The 16,965-nt window shown below is 38.5% G+C and overlaps 1 protein-coding gene across 5 annotated transcripts in view; it reads left to right on the plus strand.

Moving 5' to 3' along the window:
• EDRF1 (erythroid differentiation regulatory factor 1) overlaps positions 1-16,399 on the plus strand; it is a 28,533-nt gene extending 12,134 nt beyond the window's left edge. For 3 of the 5 annotated variants that reach the window (XM_040606380.1, XM_040606382.1, XM_040606385.1), the window contains 13 exons: positions 1,680-1,940; positions 3,333-3,404; positions 3,520-3,670; positions 5,960-6,148; positions 7,228-7,428; positions 7,819-8,037; positions 9,220-9,443; positions 9,863-10,021; positions 10,305-10,457; positions 11,147-11,300; positions 11,589-11,704; positions 12,457-12,620; positions 15,561-16,399. In XM_040606380.1, the coding sequence (XP_040462314.1) occupies positions 1,680-1,940; positions 3,333-3,404; positions 3,520-3,670; positions 5,960-6,148; positions 7,228-7,428; positions 7,819-8,037; positions 9,220-9,443; positions 9,863-10,021; positions 10,305-10,457; positions 11,147-11,300; positions 11,589-11,704; positions 12,457-12,620; positions 15,561-15,732 (2,235 nt within the window). In that variant the 3' untranslated portion in view covers positions 15,733-16,399. The remainder of the gene's footprint in view (positions 1-1,679; positions 1,941-3,332; positions 3,405-3,519; positions 3,671-5,959; positions 6,149-7,227; positions 7,429-7,818; positions 8,038-9,219; positions 9,444-9,862; positions 10,022-10,304; positions 10,458-11,146; positions 11,301-11,588; positions 11,705-12,456; positions 12,621-15,560) is intronic. The other 2 variants (XM_040606381.1, XM_040606383.1) reach the window with 1 other exon arrangement.
• The last annotated feature ends 566 nt before the right edge of the window (positions 16,400-16,965 follow it).

Genomic DNA, 16,965 nt, shown 5'->3' on the forward strand with positions numbered 1-16,965 from the left:
ACCAGGTGCACAAAAGCAGGTCACTTCAAGGCATATATTTGTGTTTGGTTTGTGTTTTGGTTTTTCTGTGGGTTTTTTTTTTTTTAAACTAAATCTGATCCAATTTTCTTGGCAGACTTGACTCGTCTCTTAGTGTCAGAATTCTAAGTGATAGGAGTGTGAGAGCTGTCTGAGCAAGAGTTCAGTTTACTTGAAAACTTGAGGTAGCAAGAAAAGGGCTTAACACTTACTGTAAGGTTTATTATTGTATTGTTCTTACTGGTTTAATTGTTAGGTGTGTGTTATGGTTCCAAAATAACCTTTTCTCTAAGCACTTTTCTTAGAGGAAAAAAGTGTGTGTATGTGTGTATACATATTTCTCATCTTGCTGACTTAGTCTTTGATGGGTGTGTTGAAATGTTCTGGAGTGCAGTCTGATGCTGGACCAGGTTGGCTTTCAGCTGTTTGTGTTCAGTCTCTTTTTGAATGGAATGGGAGGAGGTTATGGAGCAACATGTACAGGACTGCGTAGTACACTTAGGCAAGAAATGAGGTTGAACTTTGGTACATCTTGCCTCAAGGCTTTTTATTTCTGTATAAAACCAAACTGAAGCAGGGGGTGTAATGCTCCTTGTTTTAGGCTGTTGCCAGTGTGCATTGTATTTCTCCTGACTTACTGTATAGTTTTATTTGTTTTCTCACTATAAAAAGCAAGCTAGTTACCTCTACAAGTATATCCCGTTTGTGTGCTGTTTTCATGTTTGACCTCTTGAGTTTCAATTTACATCTTTTATGGTTGTCAGTTCCAGTGTGTTCTTTGTTTTTGGAGAAGCTGAAATTGATTTCTTCACGCTCTAAACTGTTAGTACTGTGCATGCTGCTGCTGCTACAGCATAGCTTTTAAATGTTTATATCTAAGAGCTCATTCACTGACATATTCTGAAACTCTGGCAGTGTATAAACTGAAGCGGGAAGAAATGAAATGCAAACGCCCTGAATGCTTATCCCTACCAGAACATAGTTTTCATTACTTCATTTTTCTCCATGCAGCAGCAGTCCAGAGAAGAGAAGGGATAAATACCCCCTTACTGTCAACTAAGATAGCTGCTGGGTTTTTCTCTTACAGCAGATTTTGCCTTTTTTTGTGTGAGTTAGAACAAAAGTGGAGGAGGTAAAAGCTTCTCTGGAAGGCAGCATAACTGCTGTTTGAGACAATCCTCAAAAGATGTGAATAAACAAGTTTTTAGGGTGGTGCTGAAAAGAATAGAATAGTGTGATAGAGCTGCCCTTACTACTTTTTCTTTTTTTAAAAAAAACAAACAAACTAAAGCTGTCTTGGCCCAAGGTGGTCTGTGTTCCCAATTTTACCTTTACACCCTCGCTTACAAAATGACATAAAGACCTTGTAACGTGGGGGATGAAGCCAAGTGTGGGCAAGCTTGATTGCAGGGTCTGCATGCACATATATGGATATTTAACAACATACTGTCTGCAAGGCTTTGCTCCTTAAATATTCTTTAAAGTTCAGTGCTCAAGGATATGGTCATACAATGCGTGTGTGTGTACAGGCTGTATTTACAGGTTATCAACACCTGTTTGTATGCACACTCCTTGTTCTAAGGCAATTTATATTGATGTTGCCTTTCAAAAGAAAAATAACTTGAAAATAAATCACCAATTTTTTTCTTTTATTTAAAAAGATTATTGCTTCAGCAAACTACATGTTATCAGAGCTTTTTCAGTTGGATGAACCTAAAAAGGAAGACGGTACAGACTTCCCTATAAGTGGAAATTCTGATGAAAGTTACAGCGAGGAAGAGGAAGAAATGCCAGACAGTGATGAAAACGGTTCCTACAGTAACAGTTCTGATCCGCCAGATGACAATAAAGCAGTGGCTGTAATCAAATCTGTTGGGGAGTTATCAGTACCAGAAAAGTACAAGTCTGTTCATCGGATCCGTGTAAGTAAAGCTGTGGATATTTTTAAAGGGCTTTCTTGAAAGATTCAGTTCATGTAGCAAGGTTTGTTACTGAAATTCAGTTACCTGTTTTGTGCTTCAGTTAACCTGAAGACAAGACAGTGGGGGGAAAAAAACTTCTGGTGGGCTGCTCATCAAATTTGAGGTCTTTGAACTTTAAAGTATAGCAGGTTTAATGTAGATTTTCCCCTATCTTGCATGTGTCCTTTGTGTCAGCATAGCAAGCTACAGAAAAATTATTTCCATCGCAATAGTAAGAAAATAGGCCAACTGTGGCTATGGGTAAGCACTGTAGATGACCACGAGTTTGTGTGGATAGCTAGGGTATCTTAGTCTTTTATTTCTGGAGCAACGTTGATGTTTGAGTGTTTTTCTGAGATCAGCAGCTACTTCACTTCCACCTTGTCTTTCCAAGGTAACTGATCGAAATACAGCAATTGATTTCCTTGAAAACTTGGTTCTAGTTAATTTTAAAGAAGAGGTGAAGCTTCACTCTGCACACATGTACATGTTGTGTCTAAGGGGATAGCTGGGTGCGTGGCCATAGTATTCCTGAAACTTTCTTGGCATACATGTGCCTGATAAAGGAATTGGCAGAAGTGTAATAGTGCTACCTTTGTTGCACTTTCTGTGTATTATTATTGTAACAAAATACAGGAACATGAGAAACTGGGAAGGTCAGTGAAGAAATTGTTCATAGCATTTTATTTCTGATATTTTACTTGTCTTACCTATATAGGGATATGATTGTGAAGTTACTCTCATTGGTCAAAAGCTAAACCTTTTTTTTCTAATGTCTGTGTTGAGTAGCAAAGAACAAAATTTCCTAAATAAATTTGTAACTGTTATTGCATCTTAATTTCTAATGCTGCAAGGTCCATCAGCTGAAAACACAATAACTTGTACAGGTGCAGAAGTACTCAGTTTCTTGTTTCTCCTCCCACTTCTACTCAATCCTAGAAAAAAACAAAAATACAAACTCCCCCACCACCACCACCCCTGAAATCCCAAAGCTTTGAGTTGTTCAAAGGTGACAAAAGTGCAGCTTTGATGTATAGGCTGAAGAAATTATTTTTCTGCAGTATTGAATCTTATCCTCCCAGATCTGCATTGCAGACCGTCTGTGGATGCTTTTGTAACTACTGATGGAATAGAGACATCTCTATTTGTGATTACCAGGGGAGACCAAGTAAATGACTAGGTATATGAATTGCTCGCCAAGGTAAAGGAAAGAAATACTGTGACACTTTTTAGTCTCAAGTTCAGCTGTTCCGTTAACACATTTCCTTAATACTAGGTCTCATTTGCATCTTCTAGCCAGTAACTTTCTTCTGCTGAACATTTTCCTTCCTTCCCTGTGCCCCCTCCATGAAGCCTAGCTGTGCGTTTCCTGTCTGCCATGGCACTGAAGAGCGCTGCAGGCTAGTGCTCAACTATGTCCTGGAGGTAAGTTTACAGTCAACTTTCTAGTGATATTTCACCTAGTACCCAATTCTTGATGTATTCTGTATTTCCTAAATGTTGCTTTTAAGGTGACTTAAATTATTTCTTCTTTTTGCAGGGCTTGAAGTCTGTTGACAGCAGTGTTAAAAAAGAGGGTGACCTTCCTGCAGCTGATCCCAGCACTCCAATCCCACTGAAATATGAAGATGAATCCACCAGTGGTGGTCCCGAGTGTCTGGAAAAACAGATGGCATTATTTTTGGACAAAAGTAAGTTGTATTGTTGTGCAAGTAAGATCTTTTCAGTGCCAACACAAACTGCTGCTACTTTATTTTGATTGTCAAAACAGTGTACTTAAGAGTCACTAATGACACTGCTGCCTAAGCAAAAGTAATATATTGAAAATTGAGGAACAGTCTGTTCCCTTTTAAATATGAAAAGAATAGGTCATTTGGGATATTTTGCATATCAAAGCAATCATATTAGTAAACTCATAATTTACAGGACTGTATTTAGATGTAGTTTGCAGATGACTTCCATAAGGACTTAGTATTTTGGGGTTTGATACATGGAGCATGACAAATTGCATGGGTTGTTTTTAAAATAGTTTTTAGTTGTGGGGTTTTTGTGACTTCTCACTTCTGGCAGGTTTTTCTCCTACATCATGTTTGCTGCTGAATTGCGTATCAAATATTAACTAGGATTTTGTTTTCTATCTTGTACATCTACAATTGTGGAAGGAAGCAGCAAGTAAAAGATAGGGGGTTTTTGCTTAAATACTCGAAATACAGAAGTCTCAGACTATAGTCTGTCTACTTACTTTTTCTCTGGATTACCATAGAAGGGTAGAAGAAGAAAGACTCTCCTGAAATTAGAGTTCTCTGCAGGGTGAGAAGCCCTACAAGCACAACCCAGGAAGAAATTTGTCTTGCATGTTTGTACAATTCTTTCTTCTTTCCTTTTTCCTTGCTTCCCCCTTCAAAAATCTCTAAATAATAAGCAAGTTCTGTTTTGAGGTACTAGTTTGTGTTCTCATATTTCTCTTCCAATTTCATGATTCTCTTGAATGTCAGTGACCTGGACATGTACACATACTTCCTAGTTTTTATCACATACAAGACCAAGGAGTTTAGCACCTCCATCAGAAAGTTACGTTGTGCCCAGCTTGCATAAATCATGTGCAGTACTGCTAATACAGACCGTGAGACTAATTGTTACCAAGATCTACGGAGAAATTCCACCTAGGGCAGCTCAGCAAGAGCAGTGGGTGGATTTCAGCTCTCCTGCAGTCAGGCTCTGTTTTCTGCCTTCAGGATTTGGAACTGGTAACATGTTGCAGCTCTTGCCAGCTGGCAAGGAGAATATCCAGGTTAACTTTTTCTGTTTAGAAACAAGTGTTTCCTGGGGGATGTGGGAGCTGAATATTGTACAGATCTCAGAACAAACCAAACCAAAAAAACACCAACCACCCCCCCACCCCCCGCCAAAAAAACCCCAACTTAATTTCTGGATCTGTGCTGGAGTTCTTCCCTGAAGTAGCAATGGTGTTGCTTGTTTAGGTCATAAGGATTGAATTCAACCTAGAGAAAAATATTTCAAACATAAGGGGGAAACTTCTGCTTCTCCAGCATGTGGGTTTTCCTGTGATGCAGATTATATAGTTTCTTTGCTACATGTGTATGTTTACATATGTATAGAAAAGGTAAGTGCTCTTAATTCTTGAATTTTGAGCTTGGAGAACTACTTCTGAGTGGTATATGGACACAGTATGTGTGCATTCTATGTCTTTAACTGCATGAGGTGTTGCCGTATTAGATTTGGTTTTCTTATAAACACGTAGTTCTAGAACTTACTAAAGAGAGTGGCCTTGCAGGTCAGGCCTTATATGTCCACCTGTGAGCAAGAGACTCATTTCTGCGTGCAGATACTGTCAGGACCAAATTCTGTCCTTTGGTATGTCTAAAGCCAAGTCACCTGTTCTTTCCAGTTCCATAACCAAACCCTGCAGCATTGAAGGAACCTTCATATTCTTATGTTGAGGATGTCTTGAAACAAGCGTGAGACAGACATTGGTTTTCCTTGCAGAAAGGACCAGGTTATCCAGTTCCTTTTGTGCTGGAAGCTAAACTTGCAAATGGAGGCTTTCTCACTTTGAGACTGTTCATACAGAAACAGAGCATGTGTTGCAAGGATTTGGCAGAGAACATGACACGTTATGCCCATGGCTTTCTTGTTCTTTTCTACTGCTGTCTAATGGAATAGTCTTGGTTGTTGCATCTGTATTTCAAAAATGGTTTAAAGTTTGAGAGGGTAGCTGCATTGGCTCTGTGCTCACTATGTTTGAGCATCCTGCTACCAGTGGACTACATGGAAAAGTTCAAAGTATTGGGTCCATTTTGCAGATGAAAAATGTAGTGGCAGACAAGTTGGCGTAACTCTGCTTGTGCAGAGCTGTACTAAGGCAATTTGCATTCTGTCTGAATGCTGATGAATTATGTCCAACCTCTAACATATGTTATGGAGATGAGATTTACTAATGAGGTTCTGTTGCATTACAGTGGGCTCATTTCAGAAGGGTAAGCATTCCAGTCAGTCAGGAATGATTCCTGGATCGTGGCAATATAAAATGAAACTCCAGCTCATTCTGAAATCATCGAGGGCTTATTATGTCCTATCTGATGCTGCTGTGATTCTACAGAAATATGGGAGAGCGTTACGATACATCAAGCTGGCTTTACAGTGCCATGGTAAGTTGCTTGAATGTGTTTTGTCATCTGCACCATTGCCTGTAGATACCTTTCACGATATCAAATACTTCTCATGTGCATGATTTATCCTAGTGGTGTGCAGTGACAAGTCTGACAACTGTGCGTTTAGTTAACTAAGTGTCTAGCTCCTTATTCGGGAGGGAAGTCTGTAGTAAGAATAACTCTCGTCTCCCTTTGGTAGAAAGATGTTCCCATGTTGACAGACTGGGCATATCTGGAGCTTCAGAAGACTTGAAGTTGGGAAAGTTGTTCTGGTGCCAAGACCAAGATAATATTCTGTGGTCGAAGTGCTATCACTGCAGGCAGATGCTTTTTTGCTGGAAGTGCCTGGTGGTTCCTGTTTCATTTAGATATATTCCCAACTCTCAAAAATACCAAACTTGTTCATCAGCTGAATTGGATACTCCTCTAAAATTTCAAATATTACTGAGGAAAATGAAGAAAGTAAAATCAGGCTGTTTAGAATATTACTACCATAATGAGAGTAACTAGTTGGAAAATGCTGTTAGCTTAGTACTGCAGTGCTGCTATTTTGCTCCCGTGTTTGTAGGGCTTGGGGCAGGAGGAGTCTTATAAAGCAAGAGTCTTGATCTTAAGATGAAGAATCAATATGCTTATCAATAACTCAAAGCATTCTTCAGTTTTCAGTCTTTTAAAGACTTGAGAATCAATTTTCAGCTGTACCTTTTGGAAATGAATTTTTCAGCTGTACCTTTTGGAAATGAATTTTTCAGGCTATAACTCATTTGAGTTAATCTGTAGAAAGTCAGTTTTCCTTTAGTCACATATGAGATTAGCATTTGTAATTATCAAATTCACTGTTCATCTTGGACAACATAGTTGTTCTTTTGAAACTGTCAGCTGGGTAGAGCAGCTGTAACTTTAAAATAGGCTAATTTTTCTTAGCAGAAAGTATGTTGTGTGCATACAGAGAATAAGTGTGACAGGTAACATAAAAACCAATTATATTGTCAGTCTGTGTCAAACCTTTTGACATTTAATTCTCTTTTTTTTTTTTTTTCCCCCCTCCCTCATCCATGGGATTTTTTTTCTAATAGATACCTACTGTTGTCTCTGCGCCAGCATGCTTCCTGAAGTATTAGTATTTCTTTGTCAGTGTTTAACCCTTTGTGGAGATATCCAATTAATGCTTGCTCAAAATGCAAACAACAGAGCAGCATATCTTGAAGAATATAATTACCAGACAAAAGAAGATCAGGAAATACTACACAGTCTTCATAGAGAATCCAGGTGCCAAGGTATGATACTGTTACAAGATAACTGCTGTAATTTGGTTATGTGACAGACATAAGTAATTGCATTGTGCTTCCTCAAAAGCATGCACTAGCAACGTTTCTGGAGGAGGGTTTATTATGCTTCAGTTCAGTTTCCTTCAGAGAAAGCTTATCGTGCCTGTCACACGTAAGGAGGCTGTCAGTATGACATGCCTGAAGCTGTAAAATAACTAAATTTAGATACTAACTGTTTAAGTAATGGGTAAATTTTACTTACCTGTAGAAACTGTGGGATCATTCTGACATGGGTCTTATATTTGGTTATCTTTTAGGGAATTTTCTTCTAGACTATCACAGGTTTAAGTTTATTTGGAAATACTATTTGACATGCAGGCTTTTTGGTTTGTTTTGTAGCATTTGCCTGGGCTACGGACTTGTCTACGGACTTGGAATGCCAACTTTCCATCAGCTGTAAATGTTACGAAGCAGCTTATGAAATTTTACTTTTCAGCAATTTAAAAAACCAAAATCCAGAGCAACATATACAGGTACTAAAGAGGATGGGCAATATCAGGAACGAGATTGGAGTGTTTTACATGAACCAGGCTGCTGCAGTGCAGACTGAGAGAGTGGGCAAGTACTCTTCCCCCTCCCCCCCCCTTCTTACTATTTCATGGAACTGCAAAAACAATCATGTTCACTGATTGTGCTGGAAGTCTTGTGTATTTCTAATTATAAAGAAAACATTTAAAGAACTCTGTAGGAAGTACACAATATCAATTACAAAAATAACTTTAATGTCCATTGTAAATATTTTTCTACAGTAGACTACTGTAACTTGTAAATTAAGTCTAAACTGAGTGATGAGATCTATAGCTTTGGAGAAGTTCCTTTACAGTGGGTAGAACACCTTCAAAAAACAGGACAGCAACTTTCAACCAACTTTGTTATAAAAGGGAGGGCATGTTGCTTTCTTGATGTTCAGTTAAACCCAGCATGGCGTTAACAACTGTAAGATTAATTTAAACATAAGAATAGTTTCGGTAAAGCCAAAAGAATTCTTTGGCTGACAAGTAAATCCTTGGAAAGTTTTCTTCTGGTTTATTTTTGGTGTGTTTTTTTGAGGGAATAGAGGTTACCTAAGCTGCTTTGCACAGTAAAGTATTTGGTAGATTTTTGTTTTTGAAAGCAAAACCGATAGTGTCTACAAATAAGAGTTAAATAAACTAGAACAAATTAGATGCTGGTGGTTCAGTTTAAACAGCTCTAGTCTCCCAAATACTAGCTGTTTTCTGAGACCTTTGTCCAATTAGTATTTGAAAGATTTTGTGTTGGACTTCAATTTTGTAATTTTTCATCATATCTGTGTTTTAGTAGAACTGCCATTTAGCTGAAGTATAAGCTGAAATACTGGATTTCACTTGTCTGTAAAAGACACTTTTTACTTGTTTCGTATTTCACTACACTTCGTACATACTTGTTTTCATACTTGTAAGTTTATAAAGCAACTGCAATACCCTGAATATTACTACAGAAAAAAAAAATTAGCTGTTCTATCCTGCTTATTTCCCCTGGGTTTTATGTCATGTTACCACAGTTCTTTAAGTGTAATATGTGTGATAGTGCACTTTGGGCATTAGTTTTCTTATGTTTGAGTTTTTCTTAAGAGTAGTTTCCCAGAACTGGGTTTTCAGAATCATTTACTACCCTTAAATTCTAAAAGGTCATCTATGAGAAAAAGAACATAGTGGAAGTGTTTGTTCAGTATCTTTAAAGAACTTGGATGAGACTGTAAGCCTTGTGTCTTAACCCTAGTGAGTAAAAACGTATCGACGACAGAACAGCAACTCTGGAAGAAAAGCTTCTCTTGCTTTGAAGAAGGAATTCAGAATTTTGAGTCAATTGATGATGCAACCAATGCTGCTCTTCTGCTGTGCAACACAGGAAGGCTGATGCGAATCTGTGCTCAAGCCCACTGTGCAACTGAAGGTGACTTCAAACGAGAGTTTTCCCCAGAAGAGGCCCTTTATTATAATAAGGTAACATCATACTATTTTTAGAATGTCCCATACCCTAATTTGTCTTCTACTGTAGAATATGTGCAAATATCTTTGTAAATGTCTGTAAGCCTTGATATAATAACTTGAGATACCTCTTCTGCTTTCGTATTGCCTTAATCGGTGTTCTGTAGGCTTCGGTATTGTTGGTTTAATTCCATTGCCCTGAAATAGTGCCGTTCAGATCCTGGTGTTTAACGGACTGCAGTACCGTGCACAAGGGAGACGGAAATGCCTGTTCAGGATTCAAGTTAGGACCAAAATGGTTGTAAAGAAAATACCGAAGAACGCTCAGATAGGTGTTTTGGAATGCTTCCTTGAGAATGAGCGTAAGGAAACTAATTACTAGCTGCTATAAATACAGGCAGTAATAAGTATGTGTATTATTTTGTCATCTGCAGGCTATTGATTACTACCTGAAGGCATTAAGATCACTAGGTAAGAGAGACGTGCATCCAGCTGTGTGGGATTCTGTGAACTGGGAGCTGTCTACTACATATTTCACTATGGCAACTCTACAGCAGGATTATGCTCCGTTATCTAGGAAGGCTCAGGAACAGGTAATACAGAGCGTTTGTGGCAACATCTGAAAAAATTATTTTCTTCCTGGAAAACTGAACAGTGAAAAAAATTGATACTGGAATAACTTCCAAATGTTTATTAGATTCAAAAACTTTCGTGAAGTATTTCTTGGAAAACAGAAAACATTTAGTGACTTGCCTTTTTTTAAAGTTTTGCTTAATGAAAAGTGTGTGTCACAAACAGATTTAACTCTTACACTTGCACATAGTTGTGTTCTAGTTTCAGAGTAGCCACACTACATCTTATTGGTTTGTTTCATAGATAGAGAAGGAAGTTAGTGAAGCCATGATGAAATCCTTGAAATACTGCGACGTTGATACGGTGTCTGCACGACAGCCTCTCTGCCAGTATCGGGCTGCAACCATCCACCACAGGCTTGCTTCAATGTACCACAGTTGCCTGAGAAACCAGGTATTAGTAAAAACTGTTTAATTTTTCTGCATAGGTTCCACACGTAACATGTCTGTGTGCATGGAGGTTGATATGTATTCTTCTACCTGTAGTTGGGATATATTTATTTACATGATTTAACCAAAGAAATTTAAGATGCTTGATTTGCAAATCATTGTGAAATATAATGTTATTTTTAAGTGTAGTCTTTCCTTCATAGAATGTATTGACCTTTATGGTTCTGTCTATTCTAAGTAGTTCCATGCTCTCATAACAGAAGCCATTGATGATAAATATTTTCTTTGGTTTGGTTTTGTGTCCAAGCCACTCTTCTGATATGCAAACAACCAGCATTCTGCTAGAACTTTAGCACAGAATTTATTAAAGTCTTAGAAAGCAGCATGCAAATCTGCACTGACTTTTTTTATTTATTTATTTTTTAACCCCAAAGTAGTATTCTTTATGGCTGACTTAGTTCTACTCTGTGTGAATTTGTTAGCATTAGCTATGAAATTACAATAACTTCAAAGATGGTGTGCTGGTGATGTGTTCTAGAACCGTGCAGCCATTCATATAAACCGTGATGCAGTGAGGTGAGGAATGATTGTGGACACCTTGTGTACCAACCTACACAGGTGTTTTTTTTTCCTCGCGGTTATCTCACGAACATACAAACTGTCTGGGATTTACTATGTACCCTAATTTGAGTGCAGGTTGGTGATGAACACTTGAGGAAGCAACACCGTGTACTTGCTGATCTTCATTACAGTAAAGCAGTACGACTTTTCCAACTCTTGAAGGATGCACCCTGTGAGTTCCTTCGTGTGCAGCTGGAAAGGGTGGCATTTGCAGAATTCCAGATGGCGAGTAAGTCTGGCTTTGTCTTACTACAACAGCTTTTCAAACAACCATTAGCTCTTAAATTTCATTTTTAGATAACTGTGTATATGAGAGCAGGACTAATCTGCTCCTTGGAATAGAGTTTTCAAGAGAGAAGAGATTTTTTTTTACCTTACTGGTGTTCTGTTAACTAGAACAGTACACACTTCTGTTGTGGGAACTGTTTAATTGGGATGGAAGAAAGTGCAATCTGTAACATAACCCATTTGTGTCATGTTTACCTTTTTTTTTTAATTTTATTTTTTATTTTTTTAGGTCAGAACAGCAGTGCTGGGAAATTAAAGACTTTGTTTGGGGCCCTAGATATAATGGCAAAAACCGAAGGTGCATTCCAGCTCATCAGAAAGGAGCTTGTGGCAGAAAGTGAACAGGTAAACAGAAGTCAAGTGGTGTGATTCTTTGCTCCCTTGTCTCTCTTGCATTCCTGTAAAACCGTTATTTGGCAATTAAGATACTGCTTGGTCGCTTTTCAGTAGAGCTAGTTGCTTAAATAGCGTGGGCAGGCTTTGAGCCTATTGCAGTTCTTGTCTAGCCTTTAAGTGGAAGCAGATTAAAAAAAAAAAATTGCTCTAGAACATAATTTGGAGATGGATTAAAACATGTATACTGCTTGAGTGAGTGAATGGGGTTCTGTGCAACTCTGTTATCCCTTAAAAGATCCCTTATTATCTGTTAGAAGTAGTCTTAAAGAACTTAATGTATATAAATGGGAATTCTCTCTATAAAGTATATTGAACTATTAAAATGTGGAAGGTTATCTGTAGCTAGTGTTAATAGGTTCTTGATGCCTCGATAATTACTTGGAATATATGCTGACCTGGTGTTCATCCCTTGCTAGCAATTTGAGCAACAGATTGAGCAGTCAGGTCCATAATTTCCTGATATTTTTATAACTGAATACTCCAATGGACAACATAAGCAGTCGGTGTAACCTGTGTGCAGCGTAGATCTGAGCTAACAACTGAAGCCTCATAAAGAGGGTGTCATAGCAGTTGGGGTGTCGGTACCACTTCTGTAAAGAGTAAGCTAACCTGCAAGTGCAGTTGTCTGACTTGATTGAACTGTGTTTAAACGGTGGAGTTCACTGAAATGGTTGTGGTTTGTTTTTTTTCTCTTTCTGTAGATAAGCGAGAATAAAAGTACTGCTGAGAATGTGTCACCTAATGATTCCTCTGCTGGCCTTAACAAAGAAGAAGTATTGAAACTGCTTGGTATTTTTGAGTCCAGAATGTCATTCCTTCTCCTCCAGTCCATTAAATTGTTAACCGCAACAAAAAAAAAAATTGGGTAAGTTGAACTTTGATATGTGTGTGTAGGTGTGGTTGTAATCCATAAATTCATATGGAGTATGTATCTTAACCATGTAACAGTCACCTCCATAGAAGAATAAATACCGCACTCTTCTGTGTGGAGAAGGAGCTGAGGTATGCCTTAACCATCTAAATTTTGAATGTTTTATGTGGTTTTGCATGTAACCAAGAAACACCTTTACTGAGCATGTCTAGGCAGCTTTTTTCTCTCCTCTTTCTGATAGCAGTCGAGGGCTGAGTGAGTTAAAAAATCAGACTTGAATGGCTGTATTCAAATGGGAAAACAATGGTTTGTAACAGTCTCCCGAAGTGCCTGGTGCAGTTATGAATCACTGATGCTTCATCATGCTCTGTGATACCTGACTTACCCTTTAGAGGGTATAAATCCTACGTCCCTCATAGGTATAAATTCACACACAAAGCAGTTTAACTTTTACTGCCATAATTTTGCTGGCATAATTCTAGTTGTCTTTTATTTGTAATCAAACTGCTCGGGGAATGAGCTACATGTATGTGGTGTCCTTTATCTTAACTGACACTGGTTTGTCTGTGACAGAGCACTTGAAAGCTAGCGGGGGAGAAACCACTGCATACTGATGATCTCTTCATCTGCCTTGACAATAAAATGTATTGGCTACAGCATCGTTTAGCAAGCAGAATACTTCAGAATAAATGTGGGCACATCAGCAATGCTGTTAATAGAGGGGGGCTGTATTGGGAAGATACTCACTGGCATTAAAGAATTTTCTAATGCCTAATGGCATTGTGCAGTGAAAAAAGAATCTTCTGTCTTGCTGCTGGGATTCAGAACAAACGTGGCTTCTCCTTTTTGTGTTGACCTTGAAGTGTTGTTGGGATTCGGCGTGGCAGCTAATTCCTTACACCACTTCTTCTGTTGGTCTGATTTGAGTGTGTGTGGTGCTGCCCTTGGGATCCAGACAATAACTTATTCCCTCAGCAGCGAATGTGTTTGCAGAAGCTACAGCAATATACTGTTGCTGTTTCTAATGTTATATAAAGTTAGCTTATGAAAATGTGGCATTAGTTCTAGTATACGGTTCTAGAGAATTCTTTTATTGTTGGAAGTTGTCTTAATAGTTTTTTCAGATTGAAGCACTGCTGATGCAAGTGCTATTTCGCTAGAAGTAAACTGTGAAATGCATTCACTCTGCACAGTCAGTTGTCTGCTGATAGGAGGAGGCTGTGAATAGAAAACCGTGAGACAGGAAAAATCCCACGTGCTTCCCTGGCGCTGGTTTAGGCGCAGTGTTCGGAGCTTTCACTTTTTTTAAAAAGAGCTGCCACAAGGTGGCAATCTGAATGTGTGACATTCAGAGGACTGGAGTATAACTTGTATGTAACCAAGTAGATGGCCCAAGTAACAGAGCAAATTGTTTTAGTTCTGTTGTCTCATAATGTGGGTAAGTGTTGTAAAACAAAAAGCCTCTGTTTTTGTTCGGGGGCTCCCCCCGTTTACTTTTTCATCGTTATCTTGAGTGGAGTTTTGTACTGAAGGTCCCACATAGGGAACGAGTTACAGTTTGGATGCTGTGAAGTGGCACTATTAGAACATGTGAAACTTTTTAAAATGGATCAAGGCTAAGCTTAAAACTACCTTTTGTTAAACCTTTTGAGTGCCTTGTGTACATTTCCTCAGTTCTGCTTTGGACAGGAAGGTAACGTCTGCCTTCTGTTTTAATAATGGGTTGAAAAGGGAGGAAATTGGAGCCCCCAAAATCTGTTTCAGGGTCTCAGATGCAGTTTGGCAGAGAACAGGAGAACGAGGTGAAATTAATGTTTGATAGCGAAACCTGCAGACTAGCTATAAAACTGGATGAAATCAGAGTGTTACCCTCTAAAATTTAAATGCACAAGTGTAACTGAACTTGGCTATGTAAATTGGAGGGAAGAAGTAATTGAAAGTAATTATTCTGGGAATTCTTTTAACTTATCCTGGAAATACTTTGTGTTTCAGTGGCATTTTATTGACTACCTGTTCTGTTTAATAAATAAACCTGTCTGGCTTCTGCCAAGTTTTATGAATTTGACTTGCTTCACTTTTTCATGGTAATGCCCAAAGCATTTACAATTAAACTCACTGCTGCTTGTACACATATGTGCTTTATTTATCGTATCAATGGCAGCATTTTTATTTTTCATTTTTCTAGTTTGGGTCACTTATTAGTCTTGGACATTAAATGTAGCAGAGCAGGGTGGCAAAGACGGGGGGGGGTGATGGTGCTGAAGCAGAAGACCAGGATGTGTGCAATAAGTGATTTACAGTCTTTGTTGAATGGGGAAAGTTGGTGGGAGCTTAGACTGCGGGCTGGCAAGAAGAGGAAAAGCTCTTTTCTGTAGAGGTGTCGAGCATGGAAAAGTCCCTTATCGTAGGGAAATAGCTTAGGTGTATGGAACTTGAGAGAATGAGGCCAGGTCATGGGTGTCAGTCGTGGAACAGGAAAATTATGTCCACAGTGGTTTAGAGGGGAGAGCTAGCAGCAGGCAATGGCACAGGAGCAGACAGACAGTGTCCCCTGACTGTTCAGGTGTCTGCATTTGGCACGATCAGGTTAGACACTAACTTATCAAAAGTGCAGAGTTTTGGCATCTAGACCTGGATTTTGGAGGGTTTATGATGTGATTTTGGATTATGACTTAATAAAATGGCCAGACTGGAGCTGAATAAAAATCAGCACGGCTTATCCCTCCTGCAGTATAAGCAGGGGCTCTGACTGCAGTGCTGTGAAATGGCAGGAGATAGGAACTAAGGCAAGAAGAGACTCGCAGCAAAACACCAGCCATGTGGTTTCACAGGGATAGTCATCACTGTTGTCATTTAATAATAGGTTTTGATAATTTGCGGAATAAAATATTGTGGTTAAAGTTAATAGGTTGTACTATCTGTTTTCTTTTTTAGGGGCATTAATGAAGAAGAAGTTGTTCTTAAAACAAACAAGCAAGTTTACTCCCTGCTGTTGCGTGCAACTGCTAACAAAAGTATGACCCTGCTAGAACGAATAGAGGTAATCTTAAATTTACTGGAACAGCTGGCTCAAAATGCTGAAGGTAGTAACGGAGGAGTTCAGTGACTGAAATGGTGCAAACCAGCAGAAACAGTGCCTTGCCACGCATGGGATCAGCAGTAGCTTTTCCCATGTCATTTGTATTTGTTGAAGGTGATAATATCACCTACATCATTAACATTGTACATCTGGGAAAGAACAGGAATTCCTTCTTATCCTGAGGACTCTGTACTGGTTCGGTTACTAGAGTTTCTTTCTTTGAAAAGCCAATTTTGGGTTCAGGATAGAAACAACAATTTTTCATGTTGGAGAACTTGAGTTTTATCTCCTACAGATAATGGGCTTTGCAGTGATACACATGTTTTGCATAAAAATGTAATCTCACAGTTGCTCTGGTTTGGTATTTAATGGAAACACACTTTGAGCAAGGCTTCACTGAAACACTTCAACCGGTAACGTGGCCCAGAGTTGTACAAGGGACATTTCTGTTGAATATGTGGACATGCCACTTCTACCACCATTGCTGTCCTGCACTGAAATGTGTGCCTTTCTCGCTTTGATGCAAGACTCTTGCAAATGTTAGCCATTACTGGGGCTTCATTTACCCCAGAAAGTGAATGGTTTTAGCTGTGTTTGAATTAAGAAGAGTATTATCTTTTTCAGACTTGAAACTGTGAATAAATGAGAGCATATTTTTAAATAAGAAGTTATTTATTAAATATAAACTAATGAATCAGTCTGCCTTGTTTTTCTTGTTATGACTGTTGCTACCTTCATCAGAGAAGCAAACTGCTCAACAGAACTAAAACAATTGGAAAGGCAGCAGGTGCTGGGAAAAAAAAATCGGTAAAATCACACCTAACAGATGAGTGTAGTCTTACCTCAGTATGCGAGGACTCTGTTTTTTTTGGAAAGATGTGTTATTTAAAGATAAAGTTTTCAAAATGCAACTATGTCTTAATGTGTTTTTTTATAAAAAGTGTGGTTCATTATAGGATAATAATAGTATAAAACACACTGTTTATTCCAAGGTACTAATAGTTTTCATGTGTCTATGTATGCACATATATTTTTTTAATCTATGCTAAAGACACAAGTCGTTAATTAACTATATAAGTTGCTTATTTTGAGGAGGTGATTCTTACTGTCATGGTGACAGACAGTGACATATGTATTTTTTTTTTGTATGGGACGTGCTTTCACCCAGAAAACCCCAGTTTGTAGAAATTTCCATCCTGACAATTTAGAGATAGTTTTACAAGTGCAGCCTTAGATCTCTCTTCAGAAGAAACCTGATCT

Source organism: Falco naumanni, chromosome 9 (genome assembly GCF_017639655.2).
Source record: "Falco naumanni isolate bFalNau1 chromosome 9, bFalNau1.pat, whole genome shotgun sequence".
In the NCBI taxonomy this organism is placed as follows: domain Eukaryota; kingdom Metazoa; phylum Chordata; class Aves; order Falconiformes; family Falconidae; genus Falco; species Falco naumanni.